Source organism: Cryptotermes secundus, unplaced genomic scaffold, assembly GCF_002891405.2.
Source record: "Cryptotermes secundus unplaced genomic scaffold, Csec_1.0 scaffold1090, whole genome shotgun sequence".
Lineage (NCBI taxonomy): Eukaryota > Metazoa > Arthropoda > Insecta > Blattodea > Kalotermitidae > Cryptotermes > Cryptotermes secundus.
In genome coordinates this window covers 768,330-793,445 of record NW_019734379.1, presented here as the reverse complement: position 1 = coordinate 793,445, position 25,116 = coordinate 768,330, and the positions used below count along the sequence as shown (strand labels likewise).

The following is a 25,116-nucleotide window of genomic DNA, read 5'->3' as shown; positions in this document are numbered from 1 at the left end:
GTCTCAACCAACAATGTCGAATTTATTTATAAAATGCGGCATATAGGATAACCTTATTGGAGCTAAAGGCTCAGACCAATTTTCCAGTATTTAACCTCTCTTGCACTGTAACTGTATTGATTTATTATAATATCAATAATGGGACATTAATTAACGTGGTATTAATCATTCTGTTAGAAATATTTGGAGTAATTAAGTTAATTAATATTTCACCACAGAACGTTGAGAGTTACGATTCGAGTTCCCATAACATTTACAACGTGAGTTTCAAATGTTAAATCCCAAAATTCCAAGTGTAATTCTGCTAATGCAATGGGATCCTCACTCCCGAAATTTGTATGTCAGGAAGTCAAGGTCAGAGTGTATGTGGCTGCACTGTAGTTCTTCCGTGTCCTGCAGAAATAAGTAAATACATTCTTTAAATCGACATATCTTCTGGATATGTATATCGTGTTGAAAATTCCGATTTGTGAATTATTAACTGCAAGATCTGTGGACAGAATCAGTCGTAGCCTGATTTGAAAGTACTAAGCCATCATTTTCCGATTCATTATACATTACCCTGTAATTATTCGACAATATATAAAATGAGTTACTGACAGCATTGTTAAGTACATTATAAATTCACGTACATCAGTTTGGACATATGTCTAGAAATAATTCTTACGATTTGAGGCGCTCTTGGAAGTATAGAGTCATCACTTCGAGACTCTTCTATAAACTAAAGTAAGTTGACTACAGCGGAAGAGCGGCCCATGAATTGTCGGTAACCGTGGCGGGTCTATGCGAGAAGAGTGCCGTGTTAGCTGCGGGAATCCGTGTAGCGATAAAATTGACACACTGTACGAACTGCGCACTCTAAATATGGCCCTGCTGTGAATATTTTTCTTGAATACCTCCAAAAGCACCGAGCTGATTGACGTAGCGGTAACACTATAGACTTGCGTTTGAGAGGCCCATGCTTCGAGTATCGGCCGGGATACCGCCTGTCCTCACTAAGGCTTTCGTAGTCCTCCTCGGTCCCACCAGAAAAATGCCAATATACTATCTCGATTAGGTCACTGAAGCTTGCTTTCAAATTGTATTCAGTTCATTATTACTCAATAATCCTACATTTCGAAATTCTGACAGCGGCACAAAGTAACCTAAGAAGCCAAACTTTCCCTGACTGCTGAACTAACAAACTGGAGCCAACTTAAGGTAACATATATTGAGATTTAGTCATCTTATTCAAAGTACAATAGAAACATCGAAATCGTCTTAGAAAATCTACTCCAGCCTTCCTTATTATCCATAAGATCTCGTTAAATTTGTTCAATAATCCGTCATATATCCTCGTAGACAAGTGCCTCATTGTAGAGTCTCCTCTACAGACTACAAGAACCTATAAAACACGAGTACATTCAATGGGAACACTTCTGATAATAACTGACGTCCTCTTCTGCTTTGTCTGTTGCCTGTCGGAACAGCACGCAAAGAGGGAAGAATACACCTTCAGCAAATTGTGCCGATTCTAACAAGTTACAGTCGGCTGCAACGCACGTAAACCCACATCCACGGTTGCTGCTTGTTCGTTTTAACATCTATCATTGTATTAAAGAAGTAAAAGTAAAGTAGTCCCTGTGCTTAACTTATTAAGCACCATGCCATAAAGGCGTATGGAGGATTGGATGTATAGATCCACATTTGCTTGATCTCAGCACTAGTTGGAAGTGAATGGTCAGCTTGACCCCCCTGCCGCTTTATCCCCGGGGAAGGAGCCCTCGGTAGTCATTGGCTACGAGGCTGGGTGGACCCCAGAGCCGGTCTGGATAACCCTCGGTCGTCCAGCCCGTAGCCAGTCACTATACCCGCTTAGTTTCTTATATTTTCTTCCCTTAATGTAGCCATTGCTGTCTCCACGTAATACTTAAAGCATAGGTAAACCTGCACAAGTTTTCTATAACGTTCTTCACGCTTCGGTCCCTTTTGGTGGACCCTAGCTCATTTCTGGATTAATCTCTGAAGTTAGTGTTAAAGGTAAAGTTTTCCTTGTACCTAATTGAACATGTCATGATGATGTGTGGGTTGAGGTAAGCCTCCACGCGTTCTCAACCTCAGCACTAGATGGACGTTAGTTACCAGCTTTACCCCCCGGCTGTCCCCCCCCCCCCCGAGAAATTTGCCCCCTATATCCACTTGATATGAAGCTGAATGTGCCCCGGTGTTGTTCTGGACGTCGTGGAGAAAAGGAAGTCTCTTTCCTCTGCCAGGATTCGAACCCCGGAGCCCGTAGTTAAAACCGACTGAACTAGGAATATTACCAAAGTCTCCACCAGAGCTGACATATTGGTCGTCTTGTTAGAAGACAGTCACTTTGCTGAGTTATCGCGTTCCTCCGTCACTGACACTCAATAAAGTTCTTATCCCTCAGAACAGATGGATGTATATTGTAGTGAGTAATTTCAACACTACGTAATAATTTGCTTACTTGTCGTAGTGAAACATCATCAGAAATCGTTACAAAGTCTCTGGATTCTGTTTGCATTATACGTCTGGAATCAAAGTTTGCGCGCCTGAGATACAGGAAGGTTGCCTGCTCAGTGCAGGACGTACCCTCAGAGATGTTAAAGACATGGCAGTCGAACGGAGATAAACCTGCTTCGTCTTCCGGATGCTTCCGTCTTGCGACGTTCGCTTTTCTCACGGCTGTGACTGTAGTGGTTGGTGTCTTCTGGAATGTGGCGCCTAAAACTAGTCTGAAATGTTATATCCATTGGGGTGCGAGTGGAGTTCTATTGATGAGAATGCGCTGCAATGGAAAGTTCAGTCACCGTGTATCTTTTCTCTGTTGGAACGAATGTATAATCTTATCCTTAAGCATTCATAGGCTACGCTATATATTGTCTGCGATAACGTCAAGCTAAGTAACAATGAATCTTCATTCACAGAGTACAAGAATTATGATAACCCTGACGTAAAAACCCGAAGTAGTTACAAGTGTCTGCATCCCTCACTCTAAAAGAGACTTTTTGTTCACTGTACATTCGTAGCTATTGAATGCGTATTTAAATAAGCCAAGAATGCATAAGAATGAAATCCACGCACATGAACCTTGGCGCTAGATGCAAGCGAACACAACTTTTCGTATGGGGTCCGCAACTTCAAGCATGAGCGAAATGAAGAGGAGGCATGCAGTTTCCGAGACGCATCCCCCATTACGTCCTCATGCCTGTAAGTTTACCTCCATAACCCCTATACGCCTTCAATGTATGGGAAATGTCACGATTTCGTCATCTTCTGAGGTTCAGATTTGCAGTGAAGGCTAAAACTTTGGCATAGAGGCTAAACTAAGATAGGGTTATACTATTCAGTCATTAAAGTTTTGCTATGTTTATGGGCTGTAGCACCTTTGTTACCTGGCTATTTCTGCTTGTGTAAATGCAATACTTAAGCAGGAATGTTGTGGAGGCCCATTCTGTGCGGCAGAAGAACCGGCAGTAATAATCCCCTTATCTCTTGTTTGATCACGCATACAAATACGCGGCTGGTAAAGTACCATTGCTTTTGTATGTCTTCACCGCGTCTAAATGAACATTTTGCACTTGACAGATCCCTCTCGGACCACCGAGAAACCTAACAACTTTGTATGCGGTGTCTGGTATGTTGAAACTCGTCCAACATAACCTTAGAAGCCAAATTTAATGATACAGGTACTCGGCGCAGGCGGTATAGCGACTGGTTACGGGTTGGATGACCGAGGAGTCGGAGTTGAGTCCCGGTAGGGTCAGGAATTTCTCTTCTCCACGTCGTCCAGACCTGTTCATGGGCCCACCCAGCCTCCTATCCATTGGGTACCGGGGGCTCATTCCCCAGAGGCAAAGCGGCAGGGCCGTGAACCTGACCACTGACCTCCAACTAGTGCCGAGGTCAAGAATACGACGATCTATACACCCAGTCCCCTATACTACCAGTTAGGTAACCACAGGGACAACTTCTCTTGCTTTACTACTAAGACTAAGTGAAATAAAAAAGTTGAGATAACTTTGTGCTTAATTAGTTACTACATCATGAAGACGTATGGAGTAGTGGAGGAATAGCTGCACATATTCATAATCTCGGCATTAGGTAAAGATGAATGACCAGCTTCACGCCCTTGCCGATTTGACCCTCAGAAGGTGCCCATTGAATGGGCTGGCTGGATCCCAGATTAAGGTTGCCGACCGCTGCGGGAAATAAAACTCTGAGCCTTCGGCCGTCCAGAAGTTAAGAGAACCCTACTGTCAGTACCGAAGGAGGTTCTATCATCAGTCATCTCACCATTCGACGTAACAGAATCTAGTTAGTGACAGCGTTGAAAAGAAAGTCAGGACAATTTTCGTAATTTCAGAATTTAAAACTGAGTGTACTGGACTAAATGCTGAGGTCAGTTATTTTGCTTTGATATTCGTGATTCCATCCAAAGTCATTTGGTCAGTAGCAGATTAAAATATCATTCCAGGAATCTCTTGCAAGATGCTTTCAAGGTTAGTTCCTGCAACCTCCGTCATTATTACATTCTCGTCAGTAAGACTTTCGCTTAGAAATGTAAGTTCCCTTTTCTTAGCGGGGTGAGACTGAGTCCACTTGGTACTGCGGCCACTGCTGGCCTATTATACCAGCCCCAGATGATGGATGATGGTGATTGTGGAGCAATTGGTGGAATGAAGATTGGCAGGAGAAATCGAAGTACTCTGAGAAAACCTGCCCCAATGGCACTTTGTCCACCACAAATCCCACATGATCGGATCCGGGCTCAAACCCGGGCGACCGCGGTGGGAAGCCAGCGACTAACCGCCTGAGCGGGGCTGAGGTATGTCGCGACTGAAGTTCCCTTACAGCGTAGCCAAGTACAGCATTTTTGTTTGCCTGAGTTATTTAACAATGCGTTCGGTATCTAGAGTGTTTAGAGTGGGAGTATTTTATTTCGATATAGTACAATACATTCATAACAGCATATTCATCTCATGGGGTTGCGAGAACTTGTTCACTTGTAAACCGATACATTTCGTATTCAGAATACCTCATTGTTCCCGCCCATTGTACTCGATTTTCAGCGCAGGGGACATGGTTTCAAATGTAACCAACAGACGATGCTGGAAGGATTTCCATGGGGTGTGTTCTACCGTCCACTTACAACGTTTCGTGTATAGTGTTCTACTTTCCATTGATTGTATAAGTAAACGAATTTATGTCTCTGTATTTGATAAGATTCGTAATTTAGGTGTCGTAATTTGGTTATTTCTAGAATCTGTAACCAATCTTAGCCTCTGCTTTTGGAATAATTTAGGGTAGGTACACCAACGAACTGAAAATTAGATGACTTAGAATAAAATTAAATCGGGTTATATGCAAAGAATTATCTTTGCTATGTTGTTTGACAATAGCCTGTGGAACCGTATCTTTGATATCCATGGACTTGCTGTGATGTGATTGGTCAGTGAATTTGTAGTAAAATCACGTAATGGAGGATGTATGTAGATTGGTGCGTTGTAAATTAGAATTCGGTAAAAGTGTGTTCTTGCATATTTATGAGTTCTTCGAAATGTAAGTGTTTATGCTGAAATGCGGTTGAAATAAGGTAAATAAATTACAGTATGCCTTGTATGTCTTGATTTAAGTATGTCATCCATGAACACTTTGGTACCTCGTGGTGCTCAGTCTTAAAAAAGGAAAAGTAGGACTGATTTGTCAGGTCAACTAAAACATATTTTCCGTAAATATTCAGTAATGTATACATGTTTGTTTAATGGCATAGAACATACATGTATATGTAATTTTTTTTTCTCAAGGAAACCTGTACCACGCCTCAGTAACAATTATTGTGTTTGTGGACATTGCCCATCGTTCGTTTTTATTTAAAACAACACACAACGTTTCTGAGACTAGATTCTGACCTTCAGGTGGAACCTACACAGTTGGCCCAGTCAATAGGGCTAGTCCCTGTCTTCTCGGAAACGTTGTGTGTTATTTTAAGTGTTCCTTCGTCTATTGACAGTGGTAGTGTGTGTGTGTGTATATATTTGCATTTGCAGTGAACATTTCATGGTAAGGCTTTAAGTTCATTTGTTGATGGTGCAAGTGTTTCCTTTTTTTTATGTAAGGTGAACATTTTACTGTGACCTTTGTTTAAGTGGTGCTTCATCACTTGATGGTGGTAGTGTGTTTCTTTTATCTCCAGTGAACCTTTTATTGTAAGCCTTTGTTTAAGTGTTGCTCCAGCCACGCACATCCTATATAATTGTGAGGCCATAGCATATGTTATATTTGATCACCTTGGCCAATTTTGTATGAAACAAAAGTGATTACTATGATGCTGTCATGAACAAAGTTCTACATTTCACTGGAAGTGTACGATTGGTAAAGGTTTAATCAGAAGGGGAAGCAGAGTAAATCATTGGAGGTTGCAATGCAAGGGCCAGAATATTGTGGCCCAGCCCTTATGCATTCATTAATTGATTGTTGCTTAATGTGTGCACAGTACTCATGTTCTTTTTTTTGGTGGGGGGGGGGAAATGAACATCTTATTGTGAGCCTTTAAGAGTTAACTTCATCTGTTGACAGTGCTAGTATGTGCATCCAGTTTTAGGTCTCCATCAAAAGTACTGCGGTAGGCATCCAACTCTGACTTCATTTTTTCACAGTGCTAGTGTGTGCATTTATTTTTTTCTGCAGTGAACATTTTATTGTAAGCATTTATTTAAGTATAAAAGGTTATCAGTTCCATCCACTGTGGTTGATAAATGCTTTTTCCTCCATTTTAATCTTTCATCCTTGACATGTGTTGGTTGGAGCAACCATCTTCAGAAGGACATATCAGTACATGTGTAAACTAATATTACAGTGTGATTGATCATTATCAATACATCCAGACAATACCAATATAATGTCATGAATATAAAATCCTAGGTTTTAACAATTACAGTGATGTGCCTGAATTTATTAAAACCATTGCCAGTGTGATGGGCCAAGAAGAACAAAATCAGACTTTTAAGTGTTCCTTCATGTGTTCACAGTGCTAGAGCTTGTTTCCTTTTCTTGGATCTGCAGGTAACATTTTACTGTGAGCATTTGATTAAGTGTTGCTTCATCTGTTGGCAGTGGTAGTGCATTTTTTTTTTTTGCATCTGAAATGAACATTTTATTATGAGCCTTTGTTTAAGTGATTGTTCATCTGTGATGCTGCTGAAGAGGGATGCATGATGTGGTAATGTTATATAGGACTTTGAGAGTTCCAGAACATTGTCAGCTGTGACTTCAGCTGATGGCTGAGTCAGGAATTATTTGACGGCAAGAGAGGACAGATACTTGTACTGCATACTCTGATGTGTGATTTGTGGTTCTTGATGGTATATAGAAGTATCATTACTAGTGCTATGATAAAAAAGAATTATTGCACTCATCACAGTACCACTCCAGCAGACAAGAACTCATGTCCATGTGCTCTTCTGTCAGTTCCCTCAGAACCCACCCTGCACAGACTTTGTGGAAACCAAGAATATTATGCACTGTTGAATGAACTGAACTCCTACTGATGTCTGGTGTTGATGCACTGTCCTGTAATGATATTCGTCCATCCTTGAGGATCATGGCTCTGGCTTGTACCCGTTTGTTTGTCATCATTTATTGCCGTGGTGTGGTACTGCAAGCATGCTCAATTGGTTTCTCTTGTCATGCCTTATGCAAAGAGGTCTCTCCACTCAAACAAACACTGTTCTCATATTGGACTCTTAAAAGTTTGTGAATTTCAACTCCTTTAACATCTTTTGCTGCCCCCCCCCCACCCACAGAGATATGTACACCCACAAGAGAACCATGGCCAACTGTTATTTTTTTATGCATACATGTTCTCTGCTTTGCCACAGCTTGCTTACTGCAGCTAAGGTCATGTGGGGCAGTGTAATGATATGTCATCTGATGGGATCGGGAGCTGCACACTTCCATCAGGCTAGCTTGTGCCTTCTACACATGGAATGAAAGTGCAGATACCTGTTGAATCAACCCTCATATGTTTCAGAAAACTGGTACCAACAAGTGGAAACAGCAAGGGTAAAGAAGCAACTGCTTGGTACCAGAATGCCCTAGGGTATGTTGTAAGTTTGAGTAGAATGAGGAATGACTTAACTCTTGAATCAGAACTACAGACAGTGCACCAGTTGAGTTTCAGCCAGTACCAAGAATTGAGCTTGATAAATACTCTGTCCAGTATGCAGACTCCGAGGGAAGTTGGAATCTTACACTGGTTTAGTTGAAAGACTCAGCTCTTTAGGATTAACTTTAACTTTAATTTTCTTGTTCCATCACATCCATTTGAGGCCAAAGCCTAGATACAGAATTGTGTCAAATTATCTTGCTAATACAATCAAGCAATTGTCTAATAAAATCTGAGTATAATTTATAACAAAAATTGTTTACATCATAGTAAAGTTATTCTCTAATATTTAAACATTAAAACTTTGATAAAATTCAAGATGAGATTTTTACATAAAATAACAAATATTGATCATATGATTCTTTGATATAAAATAAATTCATCATATACATTCTACAAAAATTATTATATTTGTATACTAGTTTTTATAATTATAATTGTATTCAAGTTATTAAAGTCATTAAATATTCTACTCAGCATCTCATATACTTATGCATTTGCACAATGATTATCTCTTAATAAAAATTCATTCAATGTATAAAATGAATTAGTATACAAAAAGTCCTTTAAGTTATGTTTAAAATTATTTATATTATTAAAGGTTGTTTTAATTTCATTGGGCAATGCATTGTACATCCTCACGGCCATGTGAAATACTCCATTGCCATATTTCATCATAATCCCTGTTTATATTGTGACGTATTTGCGCTATGCAGGACACCACCTCCCCAACCAGCGGTGACATAACACCTTTGGTGTGTTGCCGTTGCTACAGTAATAGGCCAGTCAACACCCCACCCACTTCCACGGTGACGTAACACGGGATGCCGCCATTGCTACTCGGCAGTAAACAACTCCCGACAGCGTTGCTAGGCTATCGGCAAACATGGCGTCAGACAACAGTGGTGCCTATTACGTAACTGTTTTCTGTGTTGTCCGTAACGGGGCTAAATAAGGGACAGTGAAGACAATTCAAGAGTGAGTTACGAGTTAGCCAGGGAGTCAGTAGTCAGTCAGCAGTGAGCAGTGAATGAGTCGTCAGCAGCTGCCAAAGACAGTTGGAATTTAGCTGTCGCCGGAGACAGTTGATTTGGAACAGTCAACCAGTCAGTTTTAGGCCAAGTGATTGTAATACTGCAGATGGCAGTAGTTGTGAAATTGTGAATTGTGTGATTGTAAGAGCAAGTGTGAAATAAAATTCGCTATATTCAATACAGCATGAAGTTATTTGTCGCGTGACATATACCAAACACGTGACAATATCAAACATTTCCTTATTTTTTACTACAAATGTTAACAGGGAGTATATATACTGTGATCTTAATGGAAGTATATTCATGTTTCTAAAGTGTTCTCTGCATGATTCTGTATAACTACTTCCTTTTATTATTCTGATAGCTCTCTTCTGTATATTAAATATTCTTTCAGCATGTGACAAATTACACCAAAACATTAATCCGTATGTCATGATAGAGTGAAAATATGAGTAATAAACACTTTTTAGAGTTTTAGTAGAGACCATTGGTTTCAAGTTTCTTATCATGTAGCAAGCTGTATTTAATTTCTTTATGACCTCATCTATGTGCCTATCCCAGGTTATCGCATTTTGGATATTTAAGCCAAGAAATTTTATGTGATTCATACTTGTTAAATTGGAAACAAACTGTCAGTATTACACAAACTTAAATAGAGAATTGCAAAAAGCAAAAGAAGAAATTTCAACTTATAAAAGAATAATAGAAATGCTTCAAGCTGAATTCAGAGAAAACTCGTTACTAAATAATCCAAGTGAGCTAGAACAGAACAACAGTTATTATGAACAGGATAAAGCATCATTAATAGAAGAATTATTTATCGGTTTTTTATACAAATGTGCGTGCTATTGGATGACAACTGTAATCCTTAGTTGTGACTGTAACAAGGACGATCTCCACATCCGCATGAGAATGTACTCTCGACGGGATTTATGGAAGGTGAATAAATGAAATGAATGAAATGCTCCTATGTCTCCCATATCTCTTGTCGCCTTATTTTTTCTAGTGAAATTTATGTAATATGTTTTTGTTGTATTAAGTTACATTAAGTTTTTTAAACCAATCATCCATTACACTATATGCCTCATTTATTATATATTTAAATTTTATTGGATTTATTTGCACAATCAAAAAACTTGCATCATCTGCAAATATAATGGGAGTACATTTCGTCTCCAAAATCTTGGGCAGGTCATTTATACATATTATAAACAATAGTGGTCCCAGTATTGATCCTTATGGGGCACCAATTTTTTACTTCAGCCCATCGAGAATTTACTTTACTACTGTTTGTCCCATTAAATATAGTAGTTCTTTGTTTTCTATTCAATAGATAAGACTTATATAGGTCATATTGGTTTCCTTTTATTCCATAAAACTTTAATTTGTTTAATGAATCTAATATTCCGGCAATAAGACTAAAGATTGCATTTTCAGTTTCTTGGTTTTTCTTGAATCCAAACTGATGATTACTTAAAAATGTTATCATTTAAATGTTTTAGTAATCTATTAGTAAACCTTCTCAAATATTTTACTAATTGATGTTAAAATGGAGATAGGTCTATAATTTGATTTCATATTTTTGCCACCTTTTTTATAAACAGGCACTATTGTAGCATATTTTAATCTATCTGGAAAGATGCCTTCATGTTTGAGTATGTTATTTGAGCTTTTGTCATATGCATGGGTTTTACTAGATTTCAGGGACCATATAATATTTTCTGTTTCCCTACTCGTATTTTTTGTAGTGTTTATATTCGGTAATGGACTCTCAAAAGCTTTAAATTTATCATTTGTGTTATTTTCCTTTATGTGTTTATGCATGTTGACTGCTATATCACTAAAGTATTTATTGAAGGNGGCAGCTTCTACCGAGAAGGAAACCCCGAAATAGGAGAATACTAGTTAAAGGTGAGCTAGGATGATTGTGATAACTCCTTACAGAGCAAGGGACGGTGGAAGCAAGGAGGGATACCTCCACGGCCCCTACTTGCGGCGTAACAGTGGTGGCAGAGGAGGCTACCTCCACGCCCCCCTGCGCCGCTAGGGCAATACAACTAGTAGAAGTAATTTTCGTTTTGTACAGTTCATTAAATTGTGCTGCCATTTCTGTGATATATTTGAAGTATTTTGTTTATGTATTAAATTTTGTAAATTACATGCTGCGAGGTGTCCAGTTATTTCGTGCTCATTAGTGTCTGACCATTTAATAAACATTTTTATTTTGAATGGTAAATTCTTAAGCTTCATCAGTGTATGTTCTTTTTTATATATACAGGGTGCTCATATGTAGATAATAAAAATAGTTTATATAAACATGGGTCCAGAAATGCACAGTTTCTGAGTTTGTAAGGTCTGTCTATGACACTAAGCTCTTCACATTACCTTACAGTCAATGGTCCAAATGTCCACCTCCTGCCAGAAAGAGGCCTCAGCTCGATGTCTCATTGCCACCCAGAGATGACCCACAAATCCTGGCATATTGCATATTGTCTGAAAACCCACTACAATCTGATTTTGGAGAGTTTCCACATCATCCACTGGAGGGGAATACACAAACGATTTTAAGTGGCCCCACAAGTAGAAATCCAGTTGATTTAAATCATGTGAGGACTGAGGCCAGGACCTGTACCTACCCATCAACCAGGAAACTTTCAAGTCAGGTACCTGCGGGCAACAAGACTGAAACGTGCAGGAGTGCCATCATGCATGAAGTATAGTTCTCGATGAATGATCAGAGGCACACTGGCCAAGAAATGTTTTCCTATCTGAACATGTTCATCCTGGATACCTTTCTTGGTACAAATGAGTCACCACAGCATTACTGTCTGCCAAACAAAACATGAAGTGCACATCAGCTAGCTCTTGATTTGAGCAACTTGCAGTCACCACATAATTACTGTACACTTCTCCTACTAATATTTGGAAACTTTCCGAGATTGTATCGGTCTGATACCATGACTGTCTTAGTGTAGTGAATGACGGAAACCATCTGTGGGAGTTACGAAATTGAGTTTATCATTCAGCAGTTTTAGAAAGCCTTGACTTGGAAACTATGCATTTCTGGAACTGTGTTGATATGAACTGTTTTTATTATCTTTATATGAGGAATGCATTCCTGAAGCTATGCCATGTATTTCTTAAATACTCTGTATAAGAGTAATTCTTTTATGAAATGTACTTGAGTTAAGTTACATACATAATATTTTTTAGTAGGATTGCTTTTCTGTGTTTCGGCTTCCGTCATCGGTGTTTTCATTCTTTTGTTATTTACTTGTACACTGATAATTGTCATATTTTGATTTCAGTGTTATTTTGAGTTATGTTCCAAGTATGGTTCCAGTATTTAATATTAATATGGTGTAAGGTGTGTAATTGTTCATTCAGTGTTTCTTCCTAATGTATTAGGCTTACATCAACAGCCCCAGCTGTAGGCATGGCTACACTTTACTGTTCAACAGAATGGGACAGTTCATATGTGTAAACTTCTCACTGTGGAATGAAAACGGGAAATTTTGGCACGGCAGTATTTATTGAAAGAGAGCAGTAGTGTGTACTATTCCCTCTGTGTCGAGTATCACAGGAGCAGGAGCTGGGACTGTGTTTGATCTGCAGTGGTACAGTAGACTTGTGAACCCTTGAGTGGATGAAGTCAAAAAGACATTTATAATATCAATGACAAGAAATTTAATTTCATGCGTTTGTATGTACAAGCAAAGATATACTGTATCTTAAGTTTGTCAGACATGGTGTTAACTCATCTGTGTTCCATTGCAGTGGTGGAGATATCGACCAACACACATTATCATAAAAATGTAAGAATTTAGTACCTGAGGGTTTGCCTGCCACAGTATACAGTATGGACGCAGTGTCTAGTCTAATGCTCACACATTGAAGATGACAAAGAAACATTATGTGCCTAAGTACAATATATATTATAATATCGTTTTTGAAATGTTTTGTAGACAGGCTGTGAAAACAGAGTGTTTTGATTGGGTGATCAGCTATATGAATAACGAATTTCCATTTTAGTGGCAGTCTCAGCATCCATCATCAGGGACTAATTGTATGAGTGATGTAGCAATGTGGCCAGTGTATACACGCAGTTGCTCTTGGAATCTGATACCTCATTGCAAATGGTGGAGTCAGGGGCTGACTTATATCCATACCAATGGTCCTTATTTCCTAACATGGGAAAACTCAGATGTTGGGAAATGTTACTAGTGCTTGTGTATTGAAGGTGCTTCTTCATTGATGTATGCTGGTAGCCAGGGTCCATGATTAGCCTAGACTGAATCCTGTGTTCCTGTTTTAGTTACTGGGATGTAACAGGGCTGGACTGGTGGGCGTGTACTGTGTAGTTGCAGTTATTGCTGTGGTATCCTGTAGTTAATTGTATGCAGTACTGCATTATGTTTGGAAATGGTACATGGATGCTAGTGGCCCTTGAGACTGGGTTACATCTTGACATCACCAGAGAAATGGGATTTAGTGTAAGTCTGTCTGAGAACCTACCTACCAGTGCACATCAGCAAAGCATAACCATTGACACATTATCCATGTTAAATGATACAGATCATGACCAAATACATGACGAGAACACCTGATCGCCTGTTGTTCTCCAGGTTCATCAGAATGGAAGCAGACATTTTCTGTGAAGCACTGGAAATTGATTACACACTGACATGGGGTTTGTCCAAGGAGGTTTTTTTGTAGGAATTGAAATGGGTTGCAGGTGGGTTGGAAGTTGAACACATGAATCCATGGTTTCATTGTCTTTTGCTCCATGCAGTCTTTCTGAACCAGTGTGGCAAGACACTGAATTTTTTGTTTTCATGGATTTAATGAAGTGTGGTAACAGCAATTCAGTCTAGGATCACATGGATGTGTGGTGCTGTTTGTTAAAATGTTTCTGTCTGGATATGCTTATGCATAGCTTGGTGCCCAAGTTGTGATGACACTGACATGAAAGGTGAGTGAGATATATGTAATTCTTATGATATATGATATAACTACGTCCTAAGTGCAAACTATATTTATAGGTCTTTCGTTTTGTTCCTCTTTATACACTCCATGTTTCGGCCCCAAATGGCCATCAGATACGTGAGTGTATATACCTGATGATGGCCGTTTGGGGCCGAAACATGTAGTGTATAAAGGAGAACAAAACGAAAGACCTATAAATATAGTTTGCACTTAAGACGTAGTTATATCATATATCGTATAAAGTGCAACAGGATGCTTAAATATAATATGTAATTCTTATTTGAAGGTCAGTGTTTGCTGTAAGGACGCATGTACTATTATGTACCATTTGGATTGAAATAAAGGCTTAAAAGCCCATGTTGGACTCTCCCTCACCCCAGTTTTCACACTGTGTATTTTGTAATAGTTTCTGGGCTTCTATTGATTATCTGTGCATGAAGTTTTGTCATTAATGTGTAATATACTGTTTTATAGGATTTGGTTTGTTTCCACTTAAGTTGAATCCTGTCCTCATAATAATTTTCAATTTGGTTCTGTTTACTTCCCCCCAGGCTTTGCTTACCATTTCACCATCTCTTCATATTTGTATGCACTTTGGGTTTGCAGCATTTAAATTTGTAATAGGCTGTCAACTGTAGCAGCATAGCAGTGTCAGGCAATGAGTTGAGTGAATATATTGAGATTATACTTCGAGGAGACTTCATCTGAGGCCACTGGTATCAGAATAGGATTATGTATTTTGGTTGTGATCAGCATAAGAGTCTATTTTAATGTAGTGGATTTGCAATAGAAATTGTTTGGATATTCAGATTGGGCCATGGTGTATGAACATGAAACATTTGCGAAATGTGTTTTTGCTCTGTTCAGTACATTTCATGAGAAGTATGCAAGTCCAAAGGTACTCGAAAATGAGATGGTGTGATAAGGGTCCCTCTCACATTTTTTTTATCTCAATTATGGTGTGTAGTAGTAAACCATGAACATAATTATCTTGCTGCAGTGGGAACTGGCCAAGGTAAGAAGGCAAAAAGATGAGTAATGAGATGTGATAGATTTACGTACAATAATGTAAACAAAAATTGAATGTGGGAAGTAGTGTTGGGATTTGGAAGAGGATAGACTGGCTGATTATGAGATTGTCGTGCGATCTGCAAGCTTTGAATTGTAAATTGCATTCCCAAATAAATATGGGGGAAGGGAAATTGCAAATTAAATGCCAGTGATAGTTTCTGTGGATGCACTTTTACCATAGGGAATATTAATTTTGTATATAGGGACGTGGTGGTAGGGAAATGTTGCATATCTATGTGATGTTGGCTGAGTAAGGAAGGCTTATAAGCAACACCTCAAATAGGTTCTATATCTTTAAGGGATGAAATTCGTGATCTGTTGGCTTAGGTGTATTTAGGACAGTAGGAGAGAACCAAGGGCATGTCGGTCACAGGAGAGGAATACAAAGGGTATTTTGGTAGGATAAATTGAAGGATTTCTTGGGGATACAAATAGAATATTTAGATGGATGTTGGGAAAAATGGAGCCAAGGGGGGCAGAATGTGGACAGGATTATTTTGTTATTTTTTATTGGGGTGAGAGACCATTTGGCTACTTGTGGCATATTGTACCATTCCTAGATGATTGTGATTGTAGAACAGTTGGTAGAATGAAGATTGGCAGGGGAAATCGAAGTACTTTGAGAAAATCTGACCTAGTGCCACTTTGTGTCCACCACAAAGCCCACGTGACGTGGCCAGGGAAGCTAGTACAGGAGTCCTGTAGTTCAGAATGAGGGACAGTGAGGTCGCGGGTGCCATGAAATGGTAATTTCTTATGTCACTGAGCAGCTGTTTGTAGGGAGTCAGCACAATGAACTTGGTCCTGATGTATGCCATAAATTTAGAATTCGGTACCTGTAGGCAATAATGAATCTCATGGACGTGAATGTACAGGTGGGCGGCTATAGGACGCAGTAGAGATTTCTCTGCGGTTAGGGAACATACAACAGTGCGTATAAGTTCAAATTAAAATTTCCGTTAGTATGATCAAGCCTGTTAGCAAATTTTTGCCGAGAGAAAATTCAGTGTTTCGGTCGAAGGCGAAACGTTTACGCAAAGAGAAAAGGAGTGCCACGCATTGTACAGCGTATGTATAAATGAACCCCCCCCCCCCTTATCCAGATGTGTTGGCTGCTGGCACCTATGTATATGCGACTAAGAGCATAGAAGGGTATGTTCTTAGAACGCTGGAACAAAAGAAATTAAATTTTATATCAAGATAATTAGATCGGTTGTCATCTCATATTAAACCAAGAACCCCCTTCGTGAGTAATGTACATCTATATTTTTCGGTAAGAGGATTATATGCAGAAATGATCGAAGCCAATGCCTTCACAACATTTATTAGAGCATGTCCGTTGAAAAGTGAGCGATTAACCCCTCAGTACGTGGCACGTCAGCGGCTTCTGTCATGTCAGGGCTCCATGCCCCGCACGCGTAGTGCAGCTCTAAGTTTCAGCTCGTATTTTGAACCATTTTTTTTATGTAAAGTAATTCTTTTGGTATGAAATTGAAGAGGAAATGTCAGGCTATTGTTTCGTATATTCGTTGTTCCACTTTGAACTTCCTGCTGGAATTTAAATACATTTGAATTCTTTGAAAAAGTTTTCAATTTCAACACTTGGTGCGCTTGTTACCATACAAATATATCTCTACCTAGGGGAATTCTTATGAACTAAATATGTTAGATCGATACTGTGTGCTGCTTCAACATTGGTATTTGTACGAGTAACTACGAGAAGACACTTGGAGAATCTACGACTTTTTGAGGCGTAATGTTAACTCTAAGAAGTGTGCTATGACTGCTACATAGCAAATGATAAACAGTCCACTATTTGAATGATAACTACTATAATTCTCCCTTCTATAAATACGCATCATGCAGTCTGGCTAGCCAAGGCCAGCTGTGTTGTGTCAAGACAAGTGAAAAATATATTTACTTCAAACTGAATCAGAACAGAGTTTTATCATACAAGATTTGAGGCTTTCACGGCGATGACTATGAAGAAAGCAGTCTTCTGGGATTTGGCATCGTGTATATGTGGTGTTAACTGACGTTTCGGAGGAACGTGTCGCCTCCATCTTCAGGGTAGAAGGAAAAATATAAGAAATCCCCAAGCGAAGAGACCGTGATAACCAAGCTTTACCGGTTCTCACGGTCTCTTCGCTTGGGGATTTCTTATATTTTTCCTTCTACCCTGAAGATGGAGGCGAAACGTCGGTTAACACCACATATACACGGTTCCAAATCCCAGAAGACTGCTTTCTTCAAAGTTTTAAAAGATTCGGAATTAGTGAAAATGGATGTATGTGCTTTTCTCGATTCTGTGGTAAATGGCAGAATCGAGAATAGCACAAACATCCATTGGAAGAATATGCAAAAGGATAACACAAAGAAACGAATAGATGAATTGTCAATCAGAATTCAGTTATTTGAGGGGCTCTGTGAAATATGCTAATGCTATAGAACATTTGTCAGACAAAACAGTGCTCCGTCTAGGAGAAAGAAATTTTATAAGCAAGATTCCACCAACTGCAAAGAAATCAAAATCACAGAAACAGCGTGTTGTGCATCAAATCTGTGTACTGGAGTGAAACGTGTGACGTGGAACTCTGTGTGGAATGTTTTCACGACTAACACACCCAGCTGAATTTCTAAGGTAATATGATACTATCTTTCATAATTTTTATAGACTTACTGTGCCAAAAAAAAATAATTTTAAAGCAGTGTGGATCGAAACACCACTTCTATATACATTTCTGAACGTAGTGTGTAAATTAGAAAAAAAAACTCCAGTCTTTTTCAATTTATTATAATTTAAGTGAAATGTTGCACTCTCCGATTTAAATATCCTCCGGCATAGGAGTTGAGTGGGAAACTAAATGCCCGTGGGCGGTGAAGGGTTAAGCTCTAAGGTGAAATGTACCGTCCACAGAGCATTATTTATGTCTGCAATAAGGGCCGCGCCATAGCTCAAGCGGTTAGTCGCTGGCTTCCCGCCGGGTCTGGTCAAGTGGGTTTTGTGGCGGACAGAGAGGCGCTGGGACAGGTTTTGTCACCCTCACGTATCATCTGGCGCTGGTACAATAGGCCAAAAGTGGCCGCAGTACAAGGGACTTAGTCCCACCGCCCTAGCATTAAAAAAACTGTCTGCACTGTCGTATGCTTGCCTTGGGATATGCAGCAAATACCCACGTTTCGAAAGTGCAGCGCTTAGAAATCAAGGTTCTCCGCAACAACACCAATAACCCAAGGCGTAGAGCGGTCAGCAACCAGAAGCCACAGAAGATGGTGAAAATGTAAATGCGTGGAATACAGGCGAAGCCCGAGAGAACACCAGGCTTAAATTTTGCGGCGGTGAAGCTTGTGATCATTGAGGTGACTAAATTGCCGGTCTAGCGTGAGGTAATGAAAATAAGGCAGAATCTGTTGTGGGCTAACAGGTGACAAGTGAGAAGGGATAGACCCGTCTTGTCATCAGAAAGGATTCCCATTGAAGGCCAAACAGTGAAGCTTACTTCAAGACTAAGGTCTGGTCATGAGCGTCTGAATGGGCTCTAAATTAAGAGAAACTGACTGGCCAACCGTCAGTCGTAAAATGACTTTGAAACGCAGCGGTAGGATATGTGGAAGACGAAGGCGAATAACCACCGCGGGCCTTTGGTGGCGCACTGGCGTATGGTTTGGAAGATGCGTGGTTCGAAAACACGATTATTTTTGTGAAAAAGAAAAAAAAAAGAATGTAGGGTTCGAGACCACGGTGTCTTTCGTCAACAGAAATTGAAAAGTGAATAAATAAATACGATTTTTCTGCAGCTATGAACAAAGTCGCAGAATATGAGGAAGATCGCAGACATTATAATAATACGTTCTCTGGTGGCCTAGAGGTAAGGCACAGGCGTGATAAACACAAGGTTAGTGGTTCGAAATCAAACGAATTTTTGTAATGAGATTTTTATGGAATTATATAGCGACATGTAACATAAGATGAAGATTAAAGGTCAAAAAATTTCGGTGGCATTGGTGGCGTATTGGTAAAACACCGGCGTAGTGAACCAAAGTTACGAGGTTCGGAACTAACGAAAGTTTTATAAAATACAAATGGAGTTAATAANCTTTGGCCCACCTTCCGCCCACCAACCACCCGCCCTTAGGGGGTGACTTTAACTTATTCACTTGAGACCAGGTTCTATCAGCGAGTGTTAAGAAAGTATTAAATAACCCTGTAGCGCCATCTGTCGACTAAAACGTCATGGAAAGCCACGAAGTGAAGCAAAAATGTAGCATCTTAGTTTCTTATTATCTCCCTTACTGGGCTGCAGAAACCGCTTTATAGGGTAGGGCAGGAGGTACTAGGGATGAGATTATGTGAGGCTTGTGACCCCACCCTCGGGATCAGGTAGAAAGTTAATCACTTCAGACTAAAATAAATCTGTAGCGCCATCTGTGAACTAAAACCTCATGAAAAGCCATGAAGTGTAGTAAAAAATGTACCAACTTATTTCTCCTTTCGCGTCAGACTCGCCACACGCACTTTAGCGATCACGCAGATATTTAATCATTTGAGACCACGCTAATTCTGCGAGAGTTAACAAGAAAATATAAAACAGAAACTGTGATAAAACGCGTACATGCGTGGAACTAGGATAGAAAAGGAGATAGTAATTTTTGCTACAAACCTAGCTAACAAAAACAAGTATATGAGCAGCAATGCATAGAAATAGAAACAATTTTGTGAAGACATGTATATCTTATGATAGCGCCATCTGTGGAGTAAAACCCGAACACTCGAGACTAAAACCTCGTGGAAAGCCACAAAGTGAGGTCAAAAATGTAGCATCTTAAGTTTCTTACTCGTATTATCTCCCTTATTGGGCTGTGCAAGCCGCTCCTCTGAAGAATTCATTTTCTAGGGAATTCAGAATCGAAATTTGTTATTTTAAGTTGAATTTTGGGGTATGAATGGGAAATTCGGAATCAAAACTTGTTTTTTAAGTGGAAGTTTGGAGGTATGAGGGGGAAATTCTGAATAGAATTTTGTTTTTTAAGGGTCCATTTGTTTTATGAAGGGAAAATTTGGAATCAAACTTTATGCAGAAGTGGNCAAATTGCAGCCGCGGCGCGCACTTGATTGTACGCACTGTACTACATACACCTAAAATTCTGCCTGCATAGTAACAAGCAGTCGTCCCCAACTCTGGCCCTTCCAGACAACAAGACTCTATAAACTGCTTGTACCATGGACATCAACACATGATGATGATGATGATGATGATGAGTATGGTGGATAATCATGAATCTTTTACCTTTGATCCATCCTCCTTACATGTCCAAATCACTCTTGTAGGTTCATTTCTGCAAATTCAAATTTTTCCCCTTGCACTCCAGGAAGTGAGAAAGTCTGACAACACTGGAGGGACACCTAAAGGTCTCTGAAGATGTTACGATGGAAGGGACATGGGAAGGTGCTCTAAAACTGAAGAACAATACCTTGTCATTCCCAGACACAACTTGGCTTAAAAGAGTTCAATTTATTTTCTTTAGAGCTTACACGACCATGATCACATCTATGTGACAGTAAAAATGAAATACAAAAGTCTATTATATTTTTCTCCTGTCTGTACCCTATAATTTAAAATGCAGTAATAACAAGACATTCAGACACACAATTTGATGTATGTTTTGCTGAAGACTGCCTACACATTTGAGTTTACTGATATATGGACAAAAACAGCCATGCAGCCATGTCATGGGGCAGCTTCTCCATTCATTAATTGTAACATGATTGTGTAGAACACAGAGAAAAATTTGCTCATGATATTTTTCTTACCATCTGGTGACTGCTTGTCCTTACACTAAAATCTTTCTTCTTTTGTTAAATTCTTTCTCATGGCAGTGACTGGGATGAAACCCATAACCCTTCATGTACGATACTGCATATTAAACAGTAACATATATTTTCCGATATATACTGGGCCCCTGTATTACAGACGTTACAGGATTTCACCTCTGTCACAACTACAAAACATGACCACAACATTCATGGGTACTCAATATAAATTTGTCTCTTTAAACAAAAAGTTAAATAATAATAAATTCTGACAAAAATATTTTTTTTTTCAAGAAACTCAGACGACGTGTATGAGTTTCTGACACAGCAGTATATATGTATGTGGCTGACCACTGGCCAGTCTGTGCATAAACATCAGTGATACAGGAGGATAGCTCATAGTATCACTGCTATAAGCATCCATTGTCAGTTCACCTGCCATTGAAAATTTCTGGCAAGTTTATTTCTGTATACCTAATTATGGGTAGAAACACTTTTTATTGCAACTGTGGACCAAAAAACCAAAACTGACTGGAACATGTCTCTACTTATACCATAGGAGTCAATGGAAAAATTGGGATATGTTACAGAATTAAACAATATGGACAAATTTTCACGAACATGGCTCTTGAAATGCAAGAGCAGGCTGAACAAGAACACATGTCACTACACATGATATAACCATTTGTGCAATTAGTTTATTCATGGAATGCAGATAAAAGAAAACCAAAATTGTCAACAGCTTAAATATGTGAGACCTGAAGTTTTGATAGCAAGTAAATACAATGCCTTCTCAGGAAATCAGGAATATCAATATGGAACTCATTTTCAACATTTTTGAACCGGTAACTGTCTCCATTATAAAGGATTGACCTTAACCCACTCTGATGGAACAGTGACAGCTTCCGAAACACAAATAGATTCTATTGTTAGCTGACAAAGACTTCATGGTTTAAATGTGGTTACATCTGACTTTCAGCATAATTCATGATAACAGCCTGTACTTGCATTTCTGCATTTCACTACTGAGGTCTCAGTATATTGGTTAAGCTTTAAGGGGTACTGGGTGGTCACTGTCACGAGAAAAGAATAAAGCGGCTTCATGATAATCAATGCCTGATAATGGGAGAAGAGCCACTTCCCACAATATCTGATGATGTCTGATGTGATCATGCCATTACACCTGTCTGCCCCAAGTCATTGCCATATCTGGAAAAATATCCTAGGATACACATTTCTCATTAGTCACAAATGCTATAAATAGAAACAAGTATCAGGCTGCATCCCAAGGGATCTCCTACTTGTTTACACGCTGACAATCATCCACAGCTGATATGGTTCATTTATTAATCCAATCACTCACTCAGTCCACTTGCATATCTCGCACCCTAACATACACACAAACATGGAGATTAATAGTCAGAATCTCTTAATTAAAATTACTCCCGAGAAATGTCACTTCCTGGTAACTTACAAGAAAAACAGAAGAGAATTTTAATGCAAGAAAACTAACATAACATAAGGCTGTAGAAATGTAGTGCAGTGGCAGCAACACAATGACAGAAACGATGGAATGACCAAAACACAATGGAAGTCGCAACATTCCAGACACAAAGTATGCGGATGCCTCTCACGTCACACACAGCTGCCAAGATGTGTGTTGCACCCACTGTTGGTGAATGTCAAAATAAATTCAGCACTTATTGGCGCTAACAATTAAAATATATAAACAAAAGGTTCATGCAGTGTTAGAAAACTCTCGGCAGAACAGGTTACAAGTTTTGTTGCACATGCTTGGCTGAGGACAGCAAACTACCACTCATGTCTTGGCAGCATCACTTCTACACCAAAACATTTACCTCAGACTAATGATGCAATGGAGCACCACTCAGTGTCTCATCACAAAGTGAGCGGCAAGTCAAGTTATTGCAACAGGCTGTGTATTGTCGGGGTACACTATATCGGAGCCAGACTGTGGTACATGGAAGGCACCAAGTGATCGATCGTCATTTCATCTTCATCCGAGTCAAGTAAAGAAACGTGCACACGTCATCTATTGTGTAGTGAAGCAATCCGTGTTAAGGAGGCACATACGGTGGTGGTTTGCGGTATGTGGGAGTAGGTTTGGGGCGGTTCTGCCTGCTGGAATCACGGCTGCTAGTGAAGGGTGGAGGTGGTTGGTATGGGGGATCTTCAGAGGCAGTGTTCTCACCAAGAAGGGGATGTGCAGCTGTGGGTGGTGAGGCCGGCAGCTCTGGTTCACCACGCTGGTATTCAGGTGGCGGCAGGGGTGGTTTTTCCTCCTTCATGATGACTGGGCTTTTGTTTCCAGGATCTGGACGCTCTTCCAATTCATCTTGGAAGATAACAGGAATCCCCTTGTTGCGGAAGCTCTGCCTCTCATCTTCATCACCCACATCCATCTTGCCAGTTCGCCGACGCCGGTAGAGAACACAGGCCACAATGCCAGCCAGGATCAACATGGCAGCAATGATCACAGCTGGCACTATAAATGTCACCAGATATTCATCCGACGTTCCTATGGGCTGAGTGTCTTCAGGTGGCAGGCCACTGCCATCAGGATAATGCCACACTGTCAGCTCTCCCTGGCATTTTCCAACCGGAGTAACTGTGATTGTTTTCACATTGAACTCTGGTCCCATGATCGCTCCCACACGCTCTGTTACAGTATGGTCTTCATTTATCAACAGTTTCCTTAACTCACTGATCTCATCCTCTGGACAGTGATCAGTGGGCACTGTGCGGTTGTGCCAAGTCACAATAGTTGAACCTTCTGTCACACTAATTAGAGATATAGCATTAGTATTTTGATCTCCAAACAGAATTTTGAGCTTCTCTATGAACTTCCGTTTCATGGATGGACTGTTCACAAATGTCTCATATGGCATAGCCAGTGTCATGGCAAACTGAACGGTGTAATGGATCCTGGGTGCAGCATGGACGACCACAACGAGACCATCATTTGCTGTTAGACTGCCACTGTCCTCACATACCTGTGCAAAAAGTTGAGTTAGAAAGCATTACGTCACAAACATTCACCATCACACAAGGGGAAAACTCATCTACAATATGGAGCAAGTACAATTTCAAGAAGTCTAGTAGATATACCAAGAATGAAATAGCAAGATTTCATTTATAAGGGATAATGACAAAAATTAATGTAGTGAAAGAAATGAAAGATGAAAAAATTGGAAGAGAACTGTACACAGGAACTGCAACACTTAACTTGTTGATACTCACACAATAACTGAAACACAGGAAGGCTGAAGAGAGACAAAAAGATTTAACATTTCTCTTTATATTCAATCTGTTTGCATTCAGTAGTACCCATTTTGGCTAGTGCAAAATCACTGGCATGTATGTGCTCTTTCATATCTTTTCCCAATTTTATTGTACAACAGCATATAAAAGTTGTAAGATAATGCAACAGATGATGCCACATTTACATTAATCTACAATAAGTCCCCTATCCTTTCTCTTCTGAAAAACAAGAATCTCCCTGAAGTCATACATTAACCCTGTTAGTCCTTCTTTATCAAGAGAGATATTTTACACCTCTGGAATCATACTTAACTACTTGGCAAAGATTCTGTCACATTCATGAAGCAGCCCTCTGGCCTTTTACTTTGCCTGTGAGTAAGTTCATTATTGGGCCACGCCATAGCTCAAGACGTTAGTCGCTGGCTTCCCACCGCGGAGGCCCGGGTTTGATTCCGGGTCTGGTCAAGTGGGATTTGTGGTGGACAAAGTGGCGCTGGGCCAGGTTTTCTCTGAGTACTTCAGTTTCCCCTGCCAATCTTCATTCCACCAATTGCTACACAATCACCGTCACCTATCATCTGGGGCTAGTACAATAGGCCAGAAGTGGCGGCAGTACAAGGGACTTAGGTCCCACCCCACTAGCATTAAAAAAAAATTCATTAGTAGTAAGCAGTAGGGTAAAAAATGTCTTGAGAAGATCAAGTTTATATATTACTGTCTTCTGGAATGTGGAGATGTGTAGACAGGTGGATAATGACCAA

General features: G+C 39.8%; 3 protein-coding genes across 14 annotated transcripts in view; 2 read left to right on the top strand and 1 right to left on the bottom strand.

Moving 5' to 3' along the window:
- LOC111868953 overlaps positions 1-14,011 on the top strand; it is a 517,093-nt gene extending 503,082 nt beyond the window's left edge. The window contains exon 13 of the mRNA XM_033753245.1: positions 12,982-14,011. Within this exon, the coding sequence (XP_033609136.1) occupies positions 12,982-13,023 (42 nt within the window). The 3' untranslated portion in view covers positions 13,024-14,011. The remainder of the gene's footprint in view (positions 1-12,981) is intronic.
- LOC111868956 lies at positions 5,279-12,606 on the top strand. Of its 9 annotated transcripts, none has more exons than XR_004513500.1 (3): positions 5,279-5,565; positions 8,036-8,104; positions 8,887-9,018. XR_004513500.1 is itself a non-coding variant. In XM_033753247.1 (3 exons), exons 1-3 carry the CDS (start codon positions 5,483-5,485, stop codon positions 11,922-11,924), a joined length of 480 nt encoding a protein of 159 aa, XP_033609138.1. In that variant the 5' UTR covers positions 5,279-5,482; the 3' UTR covers positions 11,925-12,606. The 9 variants fall into 9 exon arrangements, 1 of the variants encoding a protein (XP_033609138.1); XM_033753247.1 differs by lacking the exon at positions 8,887-9,018 and adding an exon at positions 11,597-12,606; XR_004513497.1 differs by lacking the exon at positions 8,887-9,018 and adding an exon at positions 11,597-12,606 and having other exon boundaries at positions 5,288-5,599; positions 7,884-8,104.
- Positions 14,012-20,754: 6,743 nt separating the features above from the next.
- LOC111868951 (dystroglycan) overlaps positions 20,755-25,116 on the bottom strand; it is a 147,466-nt gene continuing 143,104 nt past the window's right edge. For all 4 annotated transcript variants that reach the window (XM_023860081.2, XM_023860078.2, XM_023860080.2 and 1 more), the window contains one exon: positions 20,755-24,087. In XM_023860081.2, coding sequence (XP_023715849.1) covers positions 23,152-24,087 — 936 coding nt within the window. In that variant the 3' untranslated portion in view covers positions 20,755-23,151. The remainder of the gene's footprint in view (positions 24,088-25,116) is intronic.